The sequence below is a fragment of the Larus michahellis genome, chromosome 4 (assembly GCF_964199755.1).
Source record: "Larus michahellis chromosome 4, bLarMic1.1, whole genome shotgun sequence".
NCBI classification, from domain to species: Eukaryota; Metazoa; Chordata; class Aves; order Charadriiformes; family Laridae; genus Larus; species Larus michahellis.
Window position 1 is genome coordinate 53,345,527 of NC_133899.1, and position 27,942 is coordinate 53,373,468.

General features: G+C 44.1%; 1 protein-coding gene across 6 annotated transcripts in view; it reads right to left on the reverse strand.

Moving 5' to 3' along the window:
- Positions 1–27,942, reverse strand: part of SUSD6 (sushi domain containing 6) — an 87,834-nt gene that overhangs the window by 12,113 nt on the left and 47,779 nt on the right. For 4 of the 6 annotated variants that reach the window (XM_074584847.1, XM_074584848.1, XM_074584845.1 and 1 more), the window contains one exon: positions 565–762. In XM_074584847.1, coding sequence (XP_074440948.1) covers positions 565–762 — 198 coding nt within the window. Of the gene's footprint in view, positions 1–564; positions 763–8,666; positions 8,791–27,942 lie in introns of all 6 variants that reach the window. The other 2 variants (XM_074584849.1, XM_074584851.1) reach the window with 2 other exon arrangements.

Here is a 27,942-nt window from a genome sequence, read left to right on the forward strand (position 1 = left end):
TCACAAAACAAACTGTCCACTTCCATTTGGAGAGAAGTAGAAATCATTTGTCAGCAACGTCTTTCCTGCCAGTACAGTGAAAAGCAGCACCATCAAGCTCTTTGCCACAGGAGACCAACAGTCAGTTAACCTGTTTGCAAGGAAGATCGGCTCTGCATGCTCATACATACACATGTTGACAAAAGGGTACACCACTGAGGGAGATGTACTGTCAAACCCATCAGGAGCAAAACCAGACAGGATGAAAAATGCTTCAGTTAGGGCCTCCCCCATTTCTGGGATGAGAGCTGTCAAAATTAGAAGCTCTACTAATTAACAAGTTGCCTCGTTTATACTCCTTTCCATGGGTTGTCTGCTTGTATGAGGAACTCTGAACTTGCATCTGATGGGCTGTTACAGAAGGGACATTTCTAATCAAGAGCTGTGTTTGTAAGTGACATTTATGAAACTGCTGGAGCAATGAGAGGCAGCTGTGTGGACTTCCTCAGTATCACACGGACTCAGTGTTTAAGGGTAATAATAAAGCTAATACAAGGGCAATTCTAACTGTTGGGGAGCACTCACCCGGGCTGAGCCTGCAGCTGACTTCCATGGCTGGGTTCCACTCTCCATTCTTGCAGGTCAGGTATTTGTAGTCTCCTTTCAGCATGTAGCCTTCGACACACAGGTACTCTATGACACTGCCTGAAGTCAGAGGGTTGTTGCAGGGGCTAGGGTGGCATTTATAGCCTCCATTCTCAGGCTGTGGTGGCTGGGGACAATCTGTAAAAAAGAGAAAGCATCATGGAGAATATCTCAGAGGAAGACATCTGTTGCACAACAGATCTGGCACAGAGGCAGATTTCCACCTACAAACACCCACTAAATTAAGAAACTACCAAAACTCAGAAGAAAGACTGTTACACAATGGCAGAGAACACTGCTCAGTTTCACCTCTGATATGTCTTCTGTGATTGCTAAATACTGTTTGTTACCCCAGTAGTACAATCTAGTTGTCATGCATCAAACTGGTGATATTTTTGAATGGTGACATGTAAGTTTGTCACAACAGAGATTCCACATGAGAGAGGCCAAGAAAATCCTTGGTGCTATCTTTTCCCCACAGCTGTTTCATTGGAGACCGGTGGGACCTAACAACCAGGCTTTCTTATTAGCCTGATATGGAAAAAGCATGAGACCTCCTACTGAAATGAATGAAGAATGCAAATACCCCACTGTATTGTGGATAGAATGTCAAGGTACAGAGCTGCCCCATAAGGCGCACTGATTTTAGCTATTTTACAGAGAGGTACCACCAACAGTACAGGGAACAGAGCTTTGCTGAAGTAAGACCAAGTATTCTAGCTTATTTTTAAAAAGGAATTAGTTATATTACAAGGACATTTCTAAAAACCCCTCCATTTACCTATGTGAAGTCTAGAGTGCTGAAGGCACTTTACCCTTCTTGCGTCTCCCCCGTCCTGACCAATGGGCATAGACATAGCACACACCAGAAATTTTCTCGTAGAATTTTCAATAGCCATTCATATAAAACCAACAAATCACGAATGAGGAAACTGCACAAAAAACAGGATATTTGTATTGCTTAGAATTTCCTCTCTGTCAGGTCATGGTGACCCTGCAGAACAGCCCGCCACTGACGCTGCGCATTTGCCCGGCTGAAAGACGGAGAAAGCCATTTTTTTTCCTTTTAAATCCACATAAGCTTCCCAAACTTCACAAAAGAAAATATGTAAAAGATTCCTCCTGAGATACTCCAGGACACAGAAAACCAACCATCCCACCCACCCTGTTCCATCACAGCATGGTGATCTAGGCCTGCCCTTAACCCCTGGAGCCTGTGTTCCCAGGTTCTGCCTTTAAGTGTCCCACTTACCATGGGACAAACATTGAGAAACAGTTGGCCAAAGTTCAAGTAAGGATTTTGGGCAAGATTTAAGAAGCAAAAGAAAATTTTAGAGATTCATTTCACTGTGGGAAAATTTGCTATGTTGCTGCAGTGCAAGTGACCCTTGAACCTTATCACATGTGTGAACACATCATAGGTAGTGCCTTGTAAATGCCAGTAAACTCCAAGATGAAGTGCTGAGTGGAGCCAAAAGCTCTCTGGTATGAGTTCTGCCAGCTTTATAACTGCAATTCAATTTACGTCTTGAGAGAAAAGGTTAGCAGGGGTCTAAGCAGCAGCCTTTCAAGAAGACTTTGTTCTTGAGGAGATTTATTCTTAAATAAGCTTCAGAGAAGCCACTGTCCTGTGCCTCATGAGTATTAACTGTTGCCTCTTCTGTGTTTCTTTATTTTTCCTTTCTGCAATAATTTCCCATTTTGTAACCAAGGTTTTAATCCTTTAACTCATGAGGCTAAAACTTGCTTTCACTTCAAGCTTGTCCAACACTCAGGATCAGCTGAAGCGACAGCCTCATGGCACATTTCACACTCAGGCACACAGACAAATGCCCTGCTCCATCTGCAGCCCAAGAGCAGGGTGTTTCATGCTAAATTGTGGGGACCCGTTTGAATACCAGAAACATTTTCAGCAGTTTAACATTGCCTCTTTAGGCAACGGTAGAGAGTAGAGCACTGTGGGATAAAACTCCTGTTGCCACAGCAGCTGCTGAAACTTGAAGCAGATGGGACAACTTCCCCACACCATTTTATGCAACAGGAGGCACCTGGCATTGCTTTGGAGCCACACACAGCATCTCTCTGCTAAGTGGTTGCAGCAAACAGAGTTCACTCCCTCTGTGCCCTCTTCTCCTGAGCCATACCCATGCTTTGCCATTGCACCAGGAGCCCTTCTGGACCAGGCAGTAGCTCATTGTTCAACTCCCCTTTTATTGTAAAGTGCCACCTACACTGATGAGGTTTCTGAATTACGTACAAAAATCAGCCAGCCAACAAGAAACAAGCACTCATTTACATCGCAGCAGTGCTCTCGAAGGCTTAGAAATACCACCACATCAGTTACCTACAGAGCCTTGACTTGGCCTCCTCACGCAAGGGCTTCAGGAGGAAAGGCACAGCTACACAACTGCAGATTGGTTTCGTCCCCACCTCCACAGGCCACTTGGCACAAAGGGAGAGAAGCAGCTAATAAGTGTGTTCAGTCAGTTGTGCCTGACTTGTCCTCTTCACACAGAGAGGAGACTGCAGAATTAGTCACCTCCCCTTTTTTTTTCCCCCCTTCACCTCCTTAGGTCATTTGCCACCACAGCATCCAAAAGCATCACAAGTATTTTAAAATGTCACCTTCACTGTGATGAAAAAAACACTGTTTATGTGCTAGGGAAATAGATAAAAAAAGATCGGGATCAGGCAGCCAGAACATCAACACCCTCCACCTGACAGAGCAACTCTGGGCAACCCCAGCTTCCCTGGAAGACCACCTGAACTGTCCTTTGCGAGGCAGCCTCATGGGAACCAAGCATCTCAGGGGCCTGCAGCTTTGGAGAGGGCTACTAGACAGTGCTGATGACTTTAAAAATTGCTGGAGGTGGCCCAGGCAAGGGCTGGGTGGGTAAATGGTGGACTGGTGGTGGTTGAAAAAAGCTGAGGAAGCCAAACACCTCTGCTCCCTGCTGGATAAACTACCTTTCCCTGGCATCTCTAAGAGCTCAGCACCTCTGCAAACCAGGGCCCGGACCAGCCTGACACAGGTACCCAGAAAGCTTGGGAGTGACAATGCAGCCTTCCACTACAGCAACCTGTGTTCAGTGCCCTCACCTTTCATGTGCTCCTTAAGGGGTTTCTTTAATTGCCTCTGTGTGTGTGCTTTAAACAGGGGCTAACAGAAGAAAAGGTACAGTCTGATTCTGCACAACCCTTTATCTCAAACACCAGCAAAGCTTATGCCGCGAGTGTGAAGCACTGGTATACCCATGGCAATACAGAACCAGGCAGAGCAGCCCATTTACCACTTTTGACAGAATAAACCACTGACACCCCAGGGGTGAAAAGGGCTGGGTGCCAACTGCTGCTGGAACGCACGTCCAGAGCAGCCCGCTCGTGGCTATGCGCTGTAGCTAGAGGGTGCACACAGATGGGAATAGCTGCCTGTGTGAGCCGTTTATTAGCACTCCAGAGTGTGGCTGGGTCGTTAAAGTTTGGTACCGGGTTTGGGAGCAGCCTGACCCAGCTCTCCTTACAGCTCACGTTCCCCAAGTGCTCTGCTCGTGCTCAGCCCTCAGCAGTGTCTGCACACTGCTGTGTGGCCAAGCCCCAGGCTAGCTCGTATATTACTTTGGGACACTGATGCTTTTTGAGGCACGTGAACTAAACCATGGAGAATGGTTTTTCAGCATTTCAGCCCCAATTAAAGCTGGGCGGATTTCAAGGGACACAGCAAAACCATGACCCTCAGATTTACTCCTTCCAAGTTTCAAGGGTGTGTGGCCCATAACAGATACACTGAAGCTTCCCAAAAGATTACAAAAATTCCTTTAAATTTGTGGGTCACTTTAAGTACATATATTGTAACCATTGTCCCCCTTCCCAACAGCATCAGCCTAGACTCACCATGGTACTGGGTTATATTTGAAATGCAGAGAAACATCAGGAATTTCATCAACCTGCTCCCTGAAACACATGTTCTTGGAAGTATCCCAGAGTTTAGGTGAAATCTTAAAACAAATGTTCACGCCAGGCAGGGAAGAGAAAGAGAGCCAAGTTACAGAAGTTATCAATTTCCTAAGGGGTTACCAAAATCCTAGGCTTGCAAAGCTATTCCCAGCAACTTGATTCATCAAGCTTTGAGGATGCACAGAAACAGTGGTTTTGAAGATCGCAGCACTGTGTACGAAGGGGGCAGAGCTCTACTCCCAAAGGCCCGGTTTCTAAGAGGTACTGAAGTTTATGACATCTCCCGAGAGAGCTGGTTATCTGCCAGCGTACACTGCTGGAAAACAGGAAGGCGATAACAGCTGACAAGAAGTCCAAAATTTTGAACATCACTGAACTCTGTTCTGAGGTAAAAAACCTGTCATTTCCAGATTGGCAGGCAGAAATAAAGTTATACACTTGAGTTGCTGCAAATGCTATTCCAAAATACTAGGTATTTAATATATAGACAATTTTTTATACATAAATGAAAAAATATTAAGCCAGTATGCACTTCCACTCAGTTTCCCATCAAATCATCTGTAAGCACCATATTTTTCTGTGTCTAAGTCACACAAGAAAATACTGTCCTCCTTCAAAGAGGGTTAACTGTTCAGGTTCTCTGAATAGCTGTTAGCAACTTGACAATAAGCAGCACAACACTAAGGAACCTCTTTTTTGTTGCAACCAGTGTCATCACATTGTGCCTTCACCAGCTCCCTTTCCCATGGCTCTGCCAGTAGTAGCAAGCTCCACTTGCTTTCTCTTCTACCAAATTCAGACAGCTGTGAGGGGCTGCAACATGGCTTCTTTTGGAGACAAGAGATGTCAGTTTGCCAAAATGATTAACCTAATCACCAAACGATGAAATTGATCGTCTATGTCTTGGCTGAGCTGAAGCTGAGCCACAGTCCTGAACACCAACCTGATGCAGAGCTACAAAGTATTTCTAAAAATAATGTAAAAATGACACAAAAGTAAGCCATGGTCAAAGATAATGCCACAGATGAATTATGTGGCATTTTGTGTGCTGACGTAAAAGTGAGGGGTCTACAAACCACAGGAGATGCGCAGCTGGGCCTTGATCTCCGAGAGTGAAATTCACAGATAAACAGAAGATTTCCAAAGCCCAAGCAGGATGAGCCTGCGGTGGCATGGATCAAGTACAATACACTCCACTTACACATACAATGGAAGATTAAAACGTACTCCAATCTGACTGGGTAATTGCCACAGAATTATGAAAGCTCCCCAGCACTGACCTTCCTCGCACAGGCACAACACAGCACGAGAGGTGACCAAAAGGCACCTTTCTACAGTCTTGTCTGCTCAGCACTGTGTGTTTCTTTTTTCAACTAGTAAGACTCCTGGATCCTAGCAGGGGTCTTACATCCCTTTTTTCGACATCAAGCACCTGAACTGTATTTTCAGTCACTCACCTCTTTTGCTAGTCTGAGCACACAGATGAAAAACAAATCCTCCTTAACTGAATGCATTTTTATAAGACAATAAAACAAAAAGCAACAGAACAAGACATCTGCTAGCATGTGTAACTGGAGGTTTGTGACTGAGGGAGAAGAAACCATTGCATTGCTCACCTTATGTGGGTGGACGGATGGGTAAAACATTGCTTAACAAAGGGATGTTTGGCACTGAACATCCAGTAGCATTTCTTCTAGTTCACAGCAAGGCACAAAGGTCACTAAAGCTAGGATGGGAATGTTTTTGACAAATTAAAATTGCTGTTTATATGAGTCAGGCTCAAATCCCAGGAACCAGAAAAGGAAGCTGGACTGAGGTCCTCAGGTAAATTCCTCACTGACTACACAAGTGCTCTAGCATTTTTGACCATCCTCAGAGCAGTGTCAGACAAAGCTTATATGTCAGCGCTGAAGCATTTTGGAAGCAATCTGGGTAGATGACAACTCTTCAGCTGGATCCCCTGAACATGTGCCCTGTTTGGATATGTTAACACCTCCTTGGCCTTGCAGACATACTCAACTTTTGTGGGATATTAAGACTGGAAATGGAAGATCCTAAGCTCCGTTCTTCTCTTTCCTCATCTACAAGATTTACTCCATTCAACTGATATTATCAAGACTCAAGAAGAGAAACATCCTGCCAAGAAAAAAACACCCTCCTGATCTAACAAGATGAACATTCTCCTGGCTAGTCTGGTTAAACCTGTCATAACTCTCTCATGCCAGCATGTCCAGCCTGGTGAGTAAACATTTTTGTGAAGCAGAACACAGAAGCACACAGTTAAATTGTGTCCCAGTACTAAAGGACATTATTTCCTTCATGCTGGGATTAGTTCCCTCAGAAACCTCATCCTAACTTTCTTGTGCTACCTTGACTCCCCTACTGTAGGATTTTTGTGGAGTAGCTTTAAAAATGCTGTCTTCCTTTAAAGTCTTCCTTTTTGTCTCTTTTCGTATCTCCTGTCACACAGAAAGGTTCCCTCCCAGTCACAAGTCACTGCCTTCGCCTATTTACTCTCTTCCAAGTTGTGCTCCAAGCTCACTCCGCAGCAGCAAGGAGCGCTTCTCTGTCCAAGTCTCTGGTTCCCCAAAACACCACCACCTTTATTTTCTCAGCCAGGACTTGCCAGTAGCCACAGAAACCAGCACATCTAGAATAGCATCCGAAATAAACACAAAGATATCCCAATCATCTAGTTACTTGTCCCTGCTATGGAGGCTTCTGATTTTCAACTCTGATATTTTGTGCGTCTGCATCTCTTCACTACAATAGCAAAAGCTATTACTAACTTCTGGCAAGGACCTTTAAAAAGCCCCAAACTCTCAATGGTATCCTTCGGAGTAATCCTCTCTCTCCACTCCCCTCTTCAGCCTGGGTCCTGCCACAGCTAAATGGGTGGTCTGAAACACCAGCTGCGTCGGAAACCTTCTGCAGAGACTGTGCATTTTCAGCATCTCAGACCATGCTGAAAACAACAGAGCCAGGCGCTCACTGTTTCTCTCCAGTTAGTGCCCTGAATGGACCTGCAGCAATAGGCGGGTTCTTTTCCCAGTTGCTATTTGTTTGTAAATTCATACACAATCCTTCAACTTTTTCACGCAGTGCTTTTTCACAATACAAATGTGACAGCCTGACAGAGGACAGACAGAGGACTAGAAGTGTAAGTCAGAGACCAGCAATAAAGCTCATTTTGGCTTCTGGAGGGTCTGGCAATTCTAGCAGAGTGCTGCCCATGGATCCCACTCAGGGGTGACCCTGAACATTTGTTTCGCCTTACGAAGCAACTGAATGAATTTGCTAGCAAGAGCTCTGGCCGTATTTGCTAATAGGAGAAGAGACATTGTTTTCTCTCTTTGCAGAGTTTCAATTCTCGCCAGCAGGGCACCACCCGACCTCTCCACTAATCTCCTGGTTGTTTAGTAAGCCAATAAGGAAACAATTTACCCCTCCCTTTGCCCACTTCTTGGTTCTCTTCTATTTATTGGATATGCTCCCAACCTCTGTCGTCAGTACTCAGAGAAGCACGAATGTGACCCAACCAGATAATAGTGTCACTACTGTCCTTAGCCACAGCAATAGGGTAACCATCCGGAGTTGCCAAGCTCACTTAGCAGCTTCTTGAGCAACAACAAAGGCAACACATCAGCCTGCCTGCAGACAGACTACAGTGCCTCAGCTTACACCTAACAGAACACACTGACCAAATTTTCTGCAAATAAAACATTTTTGGCTTTTAAACTTTTCTTTTCCTCTTAGAGAAGTGATTGTCTCAAACCCTCCCACATTTGCTAGGGTAGGACAGATCCTTATGTAGCATATGATGAACTCAAACCCCACAATATCCCTACTGAGAGAAAAAAAAAACAACTAGAAAAGTGGCACCATAACTAAAGGCATGCATACAACCGGCATGCATGCTGTTTTCATCAGCAAGCACTTATTTTATAAATCCTTCCCAAGGAGCAGACAGGAAATTCACTAAGTCAGCTGCTTTTCTCATGAGAACTTCACCCTCTATGCCCTGAAGAGTCCAGGCTAAAGGTGGTTTGCTGCCTTGAGGATTAAAAAAGTAAAAAAAATATACACACCTATTGGATTCAAAGAGTATACGGATACCCACCAGGCCGCCCTAATCCAAGCCTCCTGCTGCATCGCTCTCTGGGGAAGCAGGGGAAGACCAGCACAACCACAATGACACCCATGACTGCAGAACTAAAAAAAAAAAAAAAAATCCACAAGGTCCTCTTTTGGTCAGGATTTTTTCTCAAACCAGGACCTTCAGTCACACATAACATCTCATTCTGCCTGAGGCAGGACTGGTGTTTGGCTCCAGGAGTCTTCTGCAGAGAGAGGGATGATGTGGAAGTGGGGAGAAGATGAGCCAGCTTTGCTTTCAGTGTGAAATCAAGACAGGCAACGTCCTTGTTTTTCCTCTCTTCCCTCTTGCACACAAACCAGCCTATAAACAGCAGAAACCACTTTTGGAAGCCCCTCCCTCAGCAGCAGTTTGGTTTTAGTAAGAAGCAAGTCTGTATCATGTCGTACCCTTTTTAGACTAGCTACGTCAACTAAACACCACCTTTTACCAAAGCAAAAACCACTTCCCAGGCAGCTGGTCTGCAGAGAAAAAGCACCTAGATAGGCCCTGATCAACAGTACTGCCTCTTACGCACCCACACCTTCCTTCCTGTTGAGAAAGCAATGACAAGGGGATGCCCTTTAGTGATAGATGTGATGTATCATAGATACACAAGTGGTAGATATAAAAGCAGTCATCTCTACCCACATGCTCCAGCTAGTCAGCGCACCAGCTCCACTTCTGAATGCTAAATACCTTCAGGTTTCCAACCAGTGATGTTTGCCTGGATGCACTCAAAAGCTTTCAGCACAGAAGTTTCCCACTATGCACCCTCTGCTCCTGCAATGTCCTCCCCAGTCCAAGCATTTGGATTAATACCAATATTAGGCTAGGAAATGGCTCACCAAGTATTTCATGGATAAGCGTCACTGCTTGTAACAGCAGATCTGTGCTGAACACAGAGGCACACGCTTTAGGTCAGGGTTTCTCTTGGCAGGCTGGCTCCAAGGAGCACAGCAAATGACCTGCTTTGGGAATCATATTTGAGATTCTGCCCTCTCCTGACATCCAGCATCTTGGGGACTTTAGGGGGGACATTTCTTAGCCCATATAACTAAATTCCAACACAAATGTCTCCTGCAGGCATTAGAAAGCCTTTCCGCTAGAGGACAGGTGGGTCCTTCCCAGTGAAGGTGAAGGATGCTCTGCTGCCCTTTCAGGTAGATTGAAGTGTTAGTCAGTTGTTGGTTTTTTGTTTTTTTTTATTGCCCACAAGTGTGCTAACCTCTTTGTTTTAACTGTAACAAATACAGTAGCTACAGATACAATATCTGAAAAGGGACCCAGACTGAAGCTGTCCTCTGCCAGCTGGAAACAGTTGAGAACTCTGTGTGTTTCTAGCCAGAGACGGCATTCACACCATAGAAGACAGATTACCAGATGCCCAAGTTTTCCACTGGTCTGTAATTTCTCGGGTGGAGATGGGGACTGGAACCAGGAGAACAGACTTTGAACCTTCTCCTTTTCAGCACTTCTGGCTTTCTCTAGCACATGAGCAGATGGGTCATTTCCCAGAGGGACAAACCAGAGACGGCAGCTGCTGCCGGGGCCCAGTCACAACAGCTGAGGCTAAAGGACCTCTTTATATTTTACTTACAGGAGGCAGAAGTCAATAAAAGGCCCCCATTGTGAGCACACACACTTCTCGCCGACCCTGCCCCTAAAATATTTTAAGCCTTCCTAAAAACACACTGCAAAACATAACCCTCTTTTGGGCTCTGTGTATTAAGCAGAGGCCAAAGTCTGCTGAAAAATAAGCTCTCTGTCTTTACTGGCTCCAGATGCTGCTTACTCTGAAGTCAATGACAGAAGAGCAAACTGAGCAGGACTGAAGTCTTTACGTGGAAATTACAGTTTCCCTAGCAAGGACGCAGTCTGAAGAGGAGGCTTATTTTTCTTTATGTCATAATGCGGGTAAATGAGAAGAAACCAAAGCAGAGATTTGTATATATAATCATATAGCTGTGCATTTATATAATTAGGCAGAAGCACTTACACTGTGTACAGTAACAGGCACCCCTCACACAGCCATCCCATCCACACCAAAGCTGCCTTTTTTTTTTTTTAGGGCAGGGGAAGAAAAAGGAAGAAAGAAAAGACGCTAATTGCTGCCTTCCACCAATGCAGTCGCCATCTGGTAACTCATGAGACACATGGAGCCAAATTATCTTAATTAACATGTTACAACAGTATTTAAAAAAACTCTATGGTTATTAACACTCAGCTGTGATTAGCCAACCATGGAGGAAGCCTGCTAGTGCAACATTAATTATGGGTCTTGTCTTTCTATTAGAAATATAATTTTTTTTTCCCTGTGGCTTATCTCTCTCCTAAAAAAACCCAAAACATTAGCATCAAAGCTTGCTCTAAAATGCAAATTCTATTTACATTCTATGAGAGCCAAAATGTTTAGGCTATATGAAGCTGGCACTAGTGCTTCTAGAGTGCTACAAACTGACTTAATATAAAATGTACTTTTCTCTGTCCCTTAGAAAGCTTTGCTTCAGTTAGACAACTCCCTCTCTCACTGAAATTTTAGCAGAAAAATAAGTTTTATGCCTTTCAAGTTCCTTTCCCCCTCCAGAACAGGAGCACAGACTTCACTGTAAGCTAGGCAGGGAAAACCGAGACACAAAATCCAGGGCTAACGAAAGAACCACGTGTGGGAAAGGAAGATTTCTGTGATGGAAAGCAGCAACGAAAACACAACTGCATTCTAGCAGCAGATTTGCCTCCCTAGAAGAGTGCTACTCACTATGACAACTGTATTATTTTCCCCGTAATAGGCCCACCTGTAATGCACTCCCCCCAGATACATTCCTGAATGATTCAGCCTGACAGGCTCTAAGACTAACACTGCCAAGTTTTTCAGACTTGGCTCTGCGTTATGTTTGCACAGGGCCGGCTGCAGTAGGGCTCTCATCCGCACCGGGCGTTCTGGACATCAGGATAACACAAAATCATAAGACAAAAACCTGGTGCTTTTAAACAAAGCAAGGATTGACAAATTAATGCCGGAAACATTAACAAGGAGGAGGAAACAAACCAGGAACAGCTGCAGAAGTGCTTTTAAGATCTTCTGATAAAATGATCTTATTGTTGCGTGCGCACACACACACAAATAAATAAATGAAATTGCTGTTGGTGATGTATGTGGAAGCTCATGCAGCTTGCTCAGGTCCAGTAACGATGAAGACCAGCTGATTGGTACTTTACAGCATCCCATACTGCCAAGACAGTATAAACAATTTACATCTGGGCTGCAGTTGGAGCCAGCGGTACAGTGGCACTAGAATGGCCAGTTTAATACAGAAGCCTGCTCTTCCCCTCGGGCACAGCACAGCTTTCCAAGTGGCACATGTTCCATTTGCTTTTGTTTTTCAAGTCTGCTTCCGGCCTCCCTGTGCCTTCTTCCAACCACCCCATAATTACTTCCACGTGTTCAGAGAAGAAAATTAAGCAAGTGCTGTAACAACACTGTATATAATCTGCAGGGTCCCAGATTCTGCTTTTGAAACCCAAACCCACTGTCGTAAGTAGCACCCAGCTAGTTTTGTGACTTCCCTCTCCCTTCAAAAATTTGATTAAGAGGGTCCCCCTAAGAAAGTTGCATATGTGTTTTAGTTTGAATTCTGATTATTAAGAAATGTAAAGAGTCCAAAAGTGTTTGCTGCACTGGGCAGAGACAGCAAACACTCATCAGGGGCCTCTCTTTCTCTCACTGGCAGCTCATTCAATTCTAAACCTTACTTTAAATTGCAACAAGCACGTTCTTTCAAAAAAGGAACAGGCAGCTGTGCAGGAACTTACAGCACCTACTGTGTAGAGGCAGGTTAGTTGGAAAGGTATTAGCATGGCATTTGAACTGAAGTAACATCCACTGTCCTCAATTACTGGTGCTAATTTTAAACTTCAACTTCACTCTTCACACAGCTTTGATTCTCGTCTTGTCCCTGCTCATCTCTTTCCAGAAACCTACAAAACTAAAAATTGGTCTTAGTTCAGAGGTAATCTGCACATTTACCTGCTGTTTCCTTGGCTGTTCGAGGTAGTTTTCATTTTGGATGTAGTAACGCCCCAAGGCTGTCTTTGTAGGTAAAAAGCCTGACACGCGCTATGGGCTCTGGTCTAAGGAAAACCATCTGGCTCTTCAGCAAAAACAATGAGACATGATAGGAAAAAGCGTAACTATCAGACATTCATGCTGATTTTGGACACCAGGTTTTCATAGGACAGTGATGACTGATTTGGGCTAACTGGTCTGTAAGTCCTGACTGAAATAAATGCAGGCCCTCTATTGACATGAGGTGAGGACATAGGGGAAACATGTCACCAGGATACTGCAGAGCAAAACTCATCTCTACCAGCAAGTGACAATTAGCAGTGCCTCAGAAGGCTTCACTTGATTGTGGATTTCCATATGACTACAAAACATTTACAATCCCTAAACTTCAGCCTAGTATAGTAATTCAGTTCCTTTCTCCAATAAGGCCTTAGAAGTTCTTGCTATGGCAGTTTCCCAAAATACGTCCCTGTTGTAGGCTCCAGTATGCCCACTCAAGCTCTGGATGACACGTCACCTGGCTGGTAACACTGACAGCAGTAGGAGTCCATTGCTGTCCTTCCACTGGGAGGTGGAACTCAGGCAGTCATCAACAACCTACACAACACTCGGCTCCCCCTTAGCCAAGAGGCCAGCTCCTGCCTACCTTCTGCTATGGTTTATTCTGAGACTTGCACAGTCATGAATCTGCTAAAGAATCAGTCCTAAACTCCAAGGGAACATGAGAATATCTGACGTAAGAATTTGAGAGTTTAGAAAGGAGCTCTATCTTCTTACATGTGCACAGAAAGATCCCTACATTATCCAAGGCACTTTAAAACTCTACTCTGGTAGGCCTCCTTCGTTCACTAATGAGCCTTTTGCAGCTGATTCATTTTTCATCCTTTCAGCAGCAGCAGCAGCTGTTGCCTCTGACTCAGCCTATCCAAAAAGTACTAATTTGGAAGTTTGGCCAAGGCTGATCTAGTAATGGCACGCACACAGGAGATTGCTTTGTGCTAAGCGTTGTTCCACTTTCATCTGTGTGGAAACCAAACTGGGAAGCTCAAAGCCCTAGGTTACTGAAGCTTCCCTCTGCAGTACCTCTATGGACAGCTCTGCTGGGCAAAGGTGGGTAAGGACAGCAATCCTGAAACCTCAGTCTGATGTATCAGCACACACCGGAGAACACTTTTTCATCCTGCCATGACATTTCTCTTCTGACCTTTGGCTCTGTTCAGGACCATTGAACATATCAGGATCTAATATCTGGGCAGATTTGTTTATCCTTTAAGAATGACTCATCTCTGTCATGGGACTTGTCAGAACAAGCACTCAAATCATTCACCACTGACTGGGCAGAACTGTAAAGAGTTATTAACCCTGTCTCAACGGAAAGCCTCTCTTAAGCACACTTCATATTTTCACTCTAAATGTGGTTAGGTTAGCTGTAAATATTAAGTCATCTTTTCTGCTGGCTTTACAGGAGGCTCAGCATCGCAAGCAACTTCTCTACAGAGCCTGGCAGAAAACAAAAATAGCCCCACTTGAACACTCAAGTCATTCCATTCAAAATGTGAGGCACCTCAGACTAGAACAACAGAAGTACTCCACATGGCAAACCTAGCTCTTCCACAGACCAAAGTCTTAGAGCTGCTGCAGTTATGCTGCAAGTTCAACCGGCTACATCTTCTTGAACTGATTAGCTGATACAGACCCAATCCAGACTCTAATAATTCAAAAGCTGTAGGACACAGTGTGAAGCTGAAGAAGTAAGTGTCAAAGCAAAGTAAGAAGTTTCTTCTACTGAGAAGAGCTAGCTATGATACACCTTTCTAAACTTTAACAGTGTTGGGCAATTTAAGAGCTAGCAACATGACAGTAGAGAAGGTGGTGTCAGACCTTGTATAACCTGCACTGAAACTTAACAGCTACTCAGTATGTGGTCTTCTCTATTTACTGGCAATGCAAGTAACCAGAAAGGTTTTTTTGGAAAGAAGGGAGGTAACCCAGTGAAGCTATCAGTAAGCTTGCTTCGTGACTGGAGCGTGACTAGAAGAGGCACCAAGGTCTGGCGGGATGCTGCTGCTACTTTGATTTACCAGTCACAGAAGACACCATCAGTTCTGGCAGAACAGGCAGAGTCCCACACATTCCACCCACTCAGATTCTGCTGGAGATCAAATGGCACATGGGAAGTAAATGGCAACTTAGTATAATCCTTACAAATGCAGTGTATAAAATAATTCAGACTTTCAGCCAGCTCCTTTGAGAAGACTGTCCTGTTATACACATGTAATAGCTTCAAAGTGCTTGTTTTTATATCTCCATTTTCCCAGTACCTACCAAAAGCTCTAAGCAACTCAATGGATACGAATTAGCAAATGGCCTAACAAGAGGTATTAGCAAATTATCAAAAGCATACCTAGCAGCAAACATGAAATTTTCCATTCTGTCTTTCTAGCCCCTCATCCCACACACCCACAGGATAAACAGTCACACTGAAACAAGCCAGAATTGGGAAACCATTTGAAAAACAAGCTCCTTTCACACCTGGCAAGAAAAGTGCACAGAAAAGATGCGTAGAAGTTTTCACCCTTCAAAATACTACTTGCCCTTTGACACTTTCACTATAGCCATTGGAATCAAAGCACAGGCAAGTCAAAAAATCCAGCTGAAAAAGCACGTAACAAAAAAAGGTTAGAGGTAGCAACGGCCAAGACGGGACCCATTTGTAGCCCTAGATGTGTGACAACAACATAAGAAGAGATGAAATACCATTCTTTCCATTTGACATAAAAAGAGATTATAAAACATACAACCCAACCTCCCACAGCACAGCTATTTTCAAAACAAAATCTTCAGGAAAGAGACCAGATCTCCTCAAGGACTGCTAATCTTCAGTCCTGCCTCTCTACGCTTCTCTGCTTCTGAGCAACAAGAAATACAGGACTATACATATCCTTTGCTTCTTATTTGTATTCCCTGGTAACCTAGACAGATTCTTTGTTCTGTAACAATTAAAATACCAAGTTAAATCTTTAAGAAAGCAAACACTCTCAGAATGCTTTATTATGGGGTTGCTTTTGCTCCTTTCCTGGTGTGTTTGGAGCACAGCTGGCCTGACAGATGCTCAAGAGCCTTGGAGACACACAACTCCAGCTCCTACCTACTGCCACAAAGCCAGCCAAAACACATCCCATCACTGACTCAGAGCCTATGGATCCCTACATCAGGGGATGAAATTTTGAAGCAAGAGACTGCAGCTTAGTGGCTGGAACTAAGGCCCAGGCACAAGGGACCCAGGCCCAGAGACATGCTCCACCGCTACCTCACCTGAGCTTTTGCTTCCCTGCCTCAGCTTCCCTCTTCAGAGAGCTTTTCTGCCTGCCTTTGTGAATATAGAGTTTCAGGTAGTCTGGAGAGCCCAATGTGATGGTTTAAGGGCCCTTGTCACCAATGTGATTAATTTCAAAGATTTACAGATTCATTTGACTGCATTAATATTTGTGTCTTCTTTTTCTATAGGAGAAAGCCAACCCAGATGCAGGATTTCACAGTTCAGCAGTTCTTCCACACAGGTCTCTCTGGCCAGGAATTTACTTCAATCTCTATCGTCATAAACAGGACAAACACATGGCTAGGGACACATATGCTGCATTACCGTCTTGCAGTGTCACCGTCTGGTTTTAACTCGACAAGGTTCCTTTTGTGCCAGCTGGTATTTTTATGTTATTCATGGCATTTCATTAAGTTTCATTTATCGTTTTGAAGTATTCATTTACTCAGCTCTCTCAAGTGGCTTCTTTCAGCTACATCTTATCCATACAGCATCATCAATCATTTCAGAGCAGTTCTCGCTAAACAAGCAAGAGTATTTCTCAAGGCAACATACAGTTAGCAGGATAACAACAGTGTGAAAATGAGTTTTGGTTGCATAAAGTACCCAGAATCACAACTCAACAATAGCATTTTACCTGCATGGCTCTTGACTTTGACAGGCCAAGCCTGAATTATACTTTTACCATTTCTTACCAGACAGACCTTGGGGTCTAGGACACTGCCTTATTGAAAAGAAGAGACTGTTGCAGACCAGGTTCTTCAAGACAACTCAGTTGATTTGCAGATACTGTTACAAAACCTTGCTTCCCCAAATACCAGAACACCACCAAAACAACATGAAAACATTTTCATTGCTATTTGTCCTATGCACTTTCCAGTCAGCATTTACTGCATCAAGCAGTCCCTCTTCAGTTTTGCCTTCTCCTTCCTAAGTCCTACTGCTCCTGCTCACAGCCATCTTCTATCAAACATGCATGAGAAAATTCCTGCTCAGCTCCAGCATTCCCGCATATCAGACAATAATTTCAACTCCTGTTTCAACTACCTAGCTTCATAAAAGAGATGGTGTAGTTAGTTGGGGTTTTGGGGTGTGCGGTGTTTTTGTTTGGGTTTTGTTGTTGTTTTGATTTTTGGTTTTGTTGTTTGGTTTTTTGGTTGCTTGGATGTTTTGGTTGGTTGGGTTGGGTTTTGGTTGTTGGGTTTTTTTAAGCATTTACCTGCAAAGACAGTTTTAGTACATTTCGGTGACATTTAAATTGCCTGCTCCTTTCTGTCTAAATTGTCAATTCAGCAGGACAACATTTCAAATTTGGTTTCAAGAGGTGCAGAACCACCTTGTCTTCACTATGAGAGACAGAAGACTTACCAGAATGAAATGCTAACTTTACATTATAAAATGTCATTATAATAGCCCAATTCTATTATATTCTGAGAAACAGGATGAGGTGGGAGGCCCAGATTATTCCAAAAGAAAAATAATTGTTAAAAGGAAAGATTTATTTATTCTTTTTTAAGTTCATAATTTCCTAGAACATAAAAATTCCTTCCAGTACTCTGGTCAACATGGAATACATCTCACATCTATAGACACTGATGTAGCAGAAAGATTTCACAACCATCTTCTTCTGACTCAGACTTTGGAATGGAAACATTAAGCAAGATCAACCAAGACAGTAGGAGAAGTTATAGCCCGTCAGCTAAAAACAACAACACAATCTTTCCCAAGCCATGCAAGAACAAAGCAGTTTTAAGAAGTCCCTTATACACAAAAAGAGCATTTCAGATGCTCCCCAGGGAAGAATGCAGCAGAGGAAGCTGTTGAAGCACGCCTGAATGCCACAGGAAGTGCTCTGCTGAGCACAAACGGAGGAAAATTCATGAGCGTTCCCAGCTTCTGCAGAGCTGGGGCCAGAGCTGGAAGGAATGCTGAGAACACCCTGGGGAGCCCTCACGCTCACACAGCTGGACCCAGACCTGCCTCCCACATCATCACATGAATGCATGTGGTAGGCAGCGAGGATCCAAATCCCAGCTCTTCCCCAGTATCACTGCTCCCATCTAATACCCCCTCAATCTAGGGGCTGGGGGGGAAGCATCTGTTTATTTCCAGTAAGAGTGCTTACACTATCAAAAGCTTAAACCAGGGGAGGGCAGAGGTTATGCTATTCTTCTTCTCTGTGTTCTCTCACCAGAGTTCTCTCACTCAGTGTTAACTACCACTGCAGCTAGATTTCCCACCCTCTACAGATCCAACTGCTGAATCTGCCTTGCACATACCTTCCCAGGCCTCACCAGGCTTCTGCCCATGGAGCCTGGCTTCAACCAGACACCTGCAGGTCCTGGGCACTGACTCAGCAAGCCCCATTTCTGTGAAAAGGCAGCTCACAAGCAGATCATCGGACGCTTTCAAGAAAAACGCAAGATACAAAAGATCCCTCAACACATAGGGCACCCCATATCCTAAAAGCTGACCCCATACATGTTCACAAGTCACTTTCAGGGAGTTGAAGAAAGCACCTCTTGCATGGGGCTCCCCAGACGGAGGGTTCAGTTAGTTCTAAGGCACTAGACATCCACACAGGGCTGGTAGATACAGCACAGGGCCTTCAGGAGACCTGTGCCCTCCCAAAAAGGCAGCTGAATAGCAGGCCAGATGTACAGGCCACTAACTCTAGCACACTCACAATCACCACGTCTACATCTGAACACTTCCCATGCTAACTAATTCAACATCCCTACTGCTATTTCTGGACTGTCACGCAGCCTTACCGCCATGTCCCCTATAGAATTCAGCATCTCTCTATGCTCCATGAATTCCACGAACTGCAAAGTCTCTCCTCCTCATTTAAGTAGACGATTCACAAGCTAATGCATTTTTTCTTTCTCCCTGCAGCAGATGTTCAAATTTCTCCCATCACACCCTCTGGATTGTAGTTCAGTAGAGAGGCAATAAACCACTGAGCATTATGGCCAGACGGAGTTTACCAGTTGACACAAATGAAGACCCCAGACACGGTGAAAATAAACAGTACACAGACAGTGCCCCTACACCAACTGTTTCCAAGATGTAGTAATTCTATGCCAGGCTACACCATGATGTCTCTTCAGCTGCTCAGGGGAGCTCAGTCTTTGGTGAAAATGCCCAGACAGGGCTTACAGGTTTCTTGGTAGCGGAGTGAAAGCTTCCCATGTAACTTCGAGACTCAACCTCTTACCAGTTAGTGAGGTTTCTCACACAAAGGAAATGGAAGCCCCAAAGAAATCATGCTAAAAATAGCAGAAATGCTGTCCCCCAGAGAAACACACTTGGGAAGTCTCTTGACTGTGTATGCAGGCTCCTTGAGAACACTTAAATAAGAGATACAGATGTCTTATGCCTGAGAACTGGTGGGAAAACACAGCAGGGAGGAAGGCTATTTTGATGCCGGTAAACTAGCCTCCAGACAGTAAAACAGAGTTCCATTTACTAAATCTATCAGTTACTGTTCTGTAACTGATCTCTTTTTCACACCAACATAGAGAATTTCAGAGAAAAGCACATGCATTTAATGAGGAAGAATAAGCATTATAGGGGTGACAATGTAAACCAAAATGCCCAATCTTGATCACGTGGGTCAAATTTGCTAGGAACACATAGTGTCTTGAACAAACACCATCTAGGAAGCCTATGGATCAACAGCAGATATTACAAAGCCCTTCTGATACTAAGGACAAAAACAGTATCTCCTTTATCCAGAGCTTACCTGGTTTTGTTCCTTTGTTTCCCCATCTCCTCCATATGATTGGGGAAAATGGGATTTGAAGTCTTTTAGGGGGAAGGAAATAACAGAAAACCCCCTGTTTTACTAGTACAGCAACAGGCACTGCACAGCCGTGTTTAGCAGGCAGCAGGGAGCTACCAGCACAAGATTCCACGGCCCCTTCTTTCGAACTTCTGGTAATTTTCCTTTCTTCCTATCTCTTCCACCCCCACACAATTTGCTCAGCACACGGGAGTTACTCCCTCTCACCAGATACATCCCATCAAGCACAGACACTGTCAGAACTTTCTTCCCGTTGCCAACACAATTATAGTCAAAGACTGTCCAAAGGCTGTTGCATTCAATTTCACAGTGCCGATCATGTTAGACAGCCTGCAGCGCCATCCTTTATTCTGCCCCTTGTCCACCCCTGCCTTTCCTATTCACTTTTTAGAAAAGGCCACTTTAGCCACGCTTAGGATTTAGGATGCTACTCATAAGAACAGCTATATTCTGGCAGTTGACGTGGAGAGCAGACAACAATACTGCTAGGAGACAGCTTAGCCCCAGTGGAAAGTAGCTCAAGTTTGAGAAAGAAGGGAGAAGAGTTAAAAGTATTACTTCCCAACTGGACTTCCTCATAATAATACGTATCTTTCATCAGAGTATTAATGAAATACTGAACAGCCCGAGACTGATCTAAACTCAAGAGTTTCTCTGTGTCCTTTCCTCCCAAATTGGTGCTCCTTCTCCCAAGTCAGAGCACCACTAGAGTTCGACCACACATTCTCCAGCTGACACCACATTCCCTCTGTGTGTACACTGAAGAGCCTTCTAAAACCTCACAAGAGGATCTTATGTTGGGATCAAAGCACAAAGAGCCCTTTTCCAAAATTTCTGGATTAGATCTTTTCACGAAATACCCAAGGATTTCAAGGTTATTGTTTCTAAAATACATGTTCAAGATCTATCACTCCGAGAAATAGATTTTTTCATTCTCCCAAAGGTTTACCCAATGACAAACCTTAAAATAGGTTCTCAGTTCTTAAACGGTTGCTGCAATCGTGCAAAAGGCCATTTTGTGACTAAAGACACCATTATACTGTGTCAACTCCCACCAGAGGTAAAGGTGACTTCCCAAGAGGTAAGAACAGAATTTAATGTCTAGAAAAGGAGGGTGTTCCTCAAAAGACAGACCCGCTGTTCTTCTCCACCCTCTTTTTCTTGGCATCTTGCCTGAGGACAAAGAGAGCAAAAGCTTCCCAAGCCCTGGGAAAAGGTCACTTGCATTATGACACTGGATTTTTCTTTTCTCCCCGTTTTTCTTCCTAGTCAGTATGGCTGAGTGTAAAAGGGAAAATTTCCTTCATTAATGAAGTGAATCAAGGTGTCTGTCTTATATTAAATGCCATGATCTACTTTCACAGCCCTGCCCCCACAGCATCAGGACTTAAAGCCATGAACACAAATCACAGCAACCTCGTTATTGCACATCAAAGCTGTCACTGTCACTCTTATTCTCAGGGTGGAAGAGACAATCAGACAGTTGACATTTACTCTTTAGCTCACGGGGTAAATAGAAACCAAATCACAGTATCTCTTCCGCTGCTCTGGAAAGACACTGATCCCACACTATCCTGCAACAACCACACTGCCAGGCCTAGCGTTCCTTCTGCAGTAACTCCATAGGGAAAAGTAAGCTACTCAACTGCACCTCTGTTTTCCTCTAAACAGCTGTGCTTATTGAAGTTACCCCTTCCTGCTCCTCTTGAACTCCTCATCAGCAATGAAAGTCACCCCAGTGCATAGAATACACTCCAACAAGAGCACTCCTCCATAACAGAGGCAGTTTGTGATAGTATACCTTCTTATTCAGGGGCATATACCTCTGACAATAACAGAAACTGCTTGCACTGGAAAGCAAACATAATTTAAAGCTCCACTTCAACAGAATTAAAGCAGTTTGAAAATACAAAGCTGTCATGTGGCAAAAGAACTACATGGACTAGTCTTATGTGTTCTGAAGACCACTGCTTGGAAACTTCTAATCCCACTCTAGCACATTTACTGGCAACAGATTTCCAGTCTAGACTCTGCAAAAAGCTCCCAGAAGAGTAGTTTTTCCATAATGCTCCATTCTGAGAGGAGGTCGTGCAACTGCAGGTACAAAACTAGGACATATTAAGGAACTTAGCACTCAGTAAAAATGGTTAAAAACATTAAAAAACAAGGTTCACAGCAATGCGAACATAATGTGAAAATCCTCTTGAGCAATCACAGGCTACTAGACTGAAGTGAGTTCCTGTCTAGAAGTGCAAAATACCTGCACAGACAGAACTATGTTGTAGTCAAGGCGATCTCTGGGGGCACAGTAGCCCACAGGAACAGGAAGGATGGCTTTTCAAGAGGTGCTCCTAGGACAAGAATGAACGGCTACTTTTGTCCTACAGCATCTCTATTGGCTCCAGTCAGGGGACACGCTTGTTGCATGGTAGAGCACCTGATAAGACTGACCCAAACATGGCACATTGCTTTCAAACGCTCCTCCTGATGACTTGACAAAAAGGGTCACACTAAGAAAACCACAAGAAACTGCCTCACCCTTGCCGCACAAAACTACTTTATTCAGCATACTATTTCCTAATAAATCATGCCCTGCAGAGCCCTCACACTGGGACTCACGCTAATGCTGATGAGAATAGAAGAGACTGTTGCTACTGGTCAAACTGGGAACACAGAAGCATCTTTCCAGGTAGAACTGCAGATAGAGAATTAAGCTTCCCTGCATCAGTATTCACGGCCCAGCCAGCTGTGGCAACATGCCTGTTCTCATCACAGAATTGGACAAGCTGGAAATATGAAGCTGTCTTGTACTGCTGGTAGACTTTTAGTACAGATAATTAGTATTGTCGGGGGTACAAACCCACGAAGAGGAAATGAAAAGGCCTTCCTGAAACAACTCAGAATGGGCTGCCACCTTCTGCAAATTGTTTAAGGGAATGGATTTGTGCCTTCTTCCAAATGCTGCCTCAATCTGCTTACTAGTCAAGTAAACTTTGGGGAAAGCTAGTGTCAGTCTCTCTTCATGGATTTCCAGATGTTACTCAGTTGCTCTGTAACTCAAGAGTAATCTCATGTTACTCAGTCCTCATGGGAATTTTGCAGCTCTCCTTCAGTACTGTATTGCCTGCAAATTAAGGCAGCAGGATACTAAACCCCTCTTTCAGACTGTTAAACACACTGGGCAAAATTTTCAGCGGTGCTTGCATGACTCAAAACATCCTCTCTCAACTGATTACCAGTGGGACACAAGCACTTTGGAAAGTTTCATTTGATGGTAAACATGTCTGACATCAGAGCCATCCCACCAGGTACCTTCACTAATTTAAAGAAGATGCAGTGCTATTTTTCTTTGCTATCTACTTGCTTAGTTGCCATATCGCTTTAAAAAAACCAGTTTAAGCTGACAAAAGAGCAAACAATTTAGTGGAAACTAAACTATACCATCAAGAAAGGAGGAATTTCTGACATAAACTTTATTATACAAAGATCCTTTTCTGGCATTCTGCCCGATCTCCTTTCTCCCACCTTATGCACTCTTGCTGCTTGTCAGACAGAATCCCATTACTCTGTTCAGCCATTTCGCTTCCATATTTGTCTCTATTTTATGCTGACAGGAACAAAAGAACGAACAACTTTATTATAAGGATCTATTTGAAAAACTGGTATCTTGCTTGCTTCCTTACATTTAGAATTGTGTCTTCTTGCCCTGGTTTCTCCCCTCCCAGTACATCAGAAGCACATTAATTCAGGTCTCTTAACATCCACAGACACGAAGCACTTGCAACGGGGGATGTAGCAGTTAAATTCTTACTCACATCTTCAATTATTTTTACTGAATTGCCTCCTCCTCTTTTAAAATTTGCAGTCTTGTTAAAAGTACATTTGAAAAAACCCACAAGTTTGCTACTAGCTATTTCCAAGTAATTAAATTCATTAATCCAAACAGGGAGCAAGGGAAATAAAACTACTTTCTCCTTCATGCTTTTTTCCCCCTCCTCTTACTCCATAATAATTATAAATGCTCTTATCCCACCAAATGTTATGACCAGCACTTATTCATTCTATTTTTTGCTGCCCTTATCTTTCTATTACAAGCCTTAAAACAGTAATTGCCTTGAAATTGAAAAGAAAGACAGAGGGTTCCCCCCAAGTAAACCTAAAATTTGATTAGAAACCAGGCTGTTTATTGTTTCCTGCATTCTTTAGTTCTTAGGTTTTTAGTTCACAGCATTGAGATTTACAGTTTTATGTTTTCTCCAGCCTACTTCCACCTGAATACTGAAGGTTTCATTTCTATCATTTACTATCAGAAAAGTTGGTTTGAAAAGAGGATGCAGAAACTCACACATCCCCAAACCAGCCAAAGACGCACAGTAGCTAAGTTTAACCGCAAATTCGAAAGACTGTGCAACAAGAGCTGGTTGCACAGCAACTCAGTGACTAACTTCGCATGGAGACAGCTGGCAGGTTTGCATAGCTGTGTCTGCTGGTGCATTTGCAGAAACAGAAAAAAAGGAGAGGACAAGACAGAGTGACCATAGCGACTTGCGACTCTGCCACGCTGTGCTTTCTGTCCAGCTCACCTGAGGCACAGGGCACCCAAAAGCTCCACCTTTGCTCAGCGCAGGTTCAGTTGAGCATCTAACGTTTAAGACACTCCATCCTTGTTGGGAGTTCATAGACAGATGTGTGTTCTACAGAAATAAGCAGATTAGAACAGGCCTGGAAATTAGTAGAGTTAGAAATACATCTAATAAGCACACAAACCTTGTCAGCAGCCACCACACTCCTGGAAGGCCTTCCACAGTTCCTGTTTTCACACAGAGAAGTTAAATGCCTCCCTTCCTCAGCACACCAAGTACCCTTTGCCATGTTTACAGAGGAAACTGTATTTCTGCTCCTCCTTGATGCCCTGAGGGACAGCTTATCTATGGCTCAGGCCTGCCGTCTCTCTCAGGAAGAGCTACACAGGTCTTCCAGACGGTCTCCGTCTGTTTGTCCCCTTGCAGGAGCAGTGACTCACAGCATGAGGCCCGGCTCGTGGCTGCTCCCAGCGCAAGGGGCAGCCGTGACTACAGCCAGCACTGCTTTGCAAAAACACGTGGGTGAACTACATCTTACGGGAACAGGCCAGACCAGTCCTTATGGGCACACACGAAGACTAAGGCCTGTGAATACTTCAACCTATGCTTATAATAACGTCTCTTCAAAACACACCTTCCCTTTCTTATTCAAGAGTTCAACACACACAGCACTAGCATTACTACTCAGGACAAGGCTCCAGGCAACCACCAGCATTTTCTGCTCCACACCCTCCAACCATGCTCCCACGCTCAAGCCAAGGGGCTCCTGTTTTGGACACTGTGGGTCAGCTACCAATTTTAGGGCCCAGACATGGTTGAAGTGGTTGCACAAAGTACTCTTGCCTCTCTCCAGTAGGCAAACAAGACAATTCCCTTTGTTCTCTTGCCCCAGGGACCAGATGACCAACCTGCCTGGTCTGACCTGTCATTTCTACAGCTAATGGAACTGGAGAGGAGACGGCAACTACACAGATTTTCCACTAGAGCCTGACGTATGTAAGGCCTTTACGCAAGTTTCCAGCACAAGCAACATCGGAAAGGGAAAGCGAACTCAGTGAAAAACGAAGATCAACAGAATATCGATCTGAGGTGAGGGTAATGCAACAGAGTTGCAAGACTCAGGAGTTAAATTTCACTAGAGGAATTTTTGTTTTTAAACAAGACCTTATAAAAATACAATTATTTTCCCAAGGAACCACCCTGAAATTCTGTGCCAGGGCCCTTAAAGTGGTTTTTGGTACCAAAAGAGGTATGGAAGGCAGACAATGAATAGGATGCATGTGCTGCCCATTTCCTTTGGTTGAAATACACAAGACAGACCAGTATAATTACCTTAACTTCTTCCTGTAAGTATGACTTCAGGATACTTCTCTAGCATACAGCTGTGATCCCAACACGGACCCTTTAACTCAGCTTTTCCACTAGGAAATCTTCACAGTCACTCCAAATCGGTAAGAAAGAATGCTAGCAGCAACAAGTTCTCATTTACCAGCCCACATTTAGGCCAATAAACAACCAGCTACCTCGCAACAGCTACAATGCACTTTTAGCATGGTGTGGCCACCTTCACCAACCCTTCAGGATCCATACACAGGGGAAAAAAAAGCAGAGACAGACAGAAAGCAGCTTTTCAAGTAACAGCCAAAATATCCTCCACTCAGAACCTGCGGGCTGTGATAATCCCCTTTTTGAAATGCTAATGTCATTACAACCATAGCACCAGAAGACAAGCTGTGGGGCCTGGGTGACAGAGCCTCGGCTGTGCCCTTACACAGATGATTTAAGCTGGGCCTTTTGTAACTCTCCTCCCCAAAGCTCCCTGCCCGGCATTATGCTTGACAGGAGCCACAGCTGCCGCCCGACCCTCCGGAGGAGCAGGGGTGGAAAGATCAAGCTGATGAATTCATGCGTGCGGGGCGGGGGCCCGGGGCGCAGCAGCCGTACGCCACAGCCTTGTGTTCTCCAAACACACACACAGGGACAAAGATGGGCTCAGGGAAGACTGGAAAAAAAGGCAAAGCAAAAGGTCCCCAACTGCTCTCTTGCTACTGCTAAACAATCACATGACAGTAAAAAAAAAAAATGTTACAGCTGGTCATTAAACTGGGCACAACAGATACCAGTACAGGAGAGCACAGCTCAAAGACACTAATCAACATAAATACATCTATCCTGACAACCCCAGGAACCAGCTCAGACTCAGGGAAGAATCCCTCCCATGGAGAAAGCTACTCCAAAGGGATGCAGAGCAGGCAACTTCCCTGCGAAAGGAACTGGAACTAGTTGCTGTGGGGAGATCAGAGACCAGATCGGGCACAAGTTTCATCCTGCCACCACGCGATTTGTAACAACTGACAGATGGTTACCAGACGGCTTTCTAGTTTTGTTTTCAATTTAGTGTTCAGCTTTCATTGCCTCCGATACCAGTCATGGAATGACCAGGGAAAACCAACTTCAAGTAATGATTCTTTTTTAAATACTACAGGATTTACTGCAAAAAAAAAAAAAAAAAAGTGTTTCCTACAACTCATCATTTCCTACCGTCTCCCAGAGTGCCTCCCACTACAGGAGAAAAGGGAGCCCATCACCACAATGGCTGAGATGTAACTCAAGCTAAGTTTTACACCAGGTGAAATACAGGTTAACTGGAAAAACAAGCTACGGACTGAAACATTTGCCATTGACAAACTGTTTTGTCTACAGCAATTCCCACTTCACTATGTGATTGGGTGAAGCTACTATAATACTACAGAAATAATAACTAAGAGCCCCAAATCCCTCTGCTGGAAAAGAAAGAGGAGCTATTTCACATTGAAAGTTCAGTCATCCTACTGCTGCTTAAGTGTTTGAACTCCTACCTATAGAGAAGGACCTGCATTTAATGAGGAGGCCAGCCTCTATTGCCACAGAAAGAAGAAAGGTGACAAGACTGCTCTGGAAAGGGAGATGTGTTTGGCTTCATTTTTGCAGGCTGCACACTGGTAAGCAGCTTTGAAATGCTGCCACCAAACCCAAATTATTTTAAAATGAAAAACACAAAAGCTTCAGTTCTGCAGGCACCCTTCCCTTTGTGCTGCTAACTAACCAATGTCTGGAGAAAAATTTCCCTCATTTAAAGCCACTAATTAAGTTAAGAGTTCAGCGGATGGAAACAGACTTAGTGATAGATGCTTTCCCTGCTGTCAGAGGATGCAGAACATTCATTTTCATCCTCTCAAATCGCTCCACAACACCCGACACAGCCAAGCGTGACCTGCCTCAGACAAGTGGCAGGTGGCCAGAGGTATGCAGTAAAATAGTTAAGTCTTTGCTCACCCAGATTGTAGTCAGAGAATAAATCTCCTCAGAACACCCCTAATTAGCAGTTTCCACCAGTCTCTCTTGGTTTTACTGACAGCAAGAATCAAGGATGCTAAAAGCAGCCCTACCTACGTACCGGATGACAGGTTACAATGT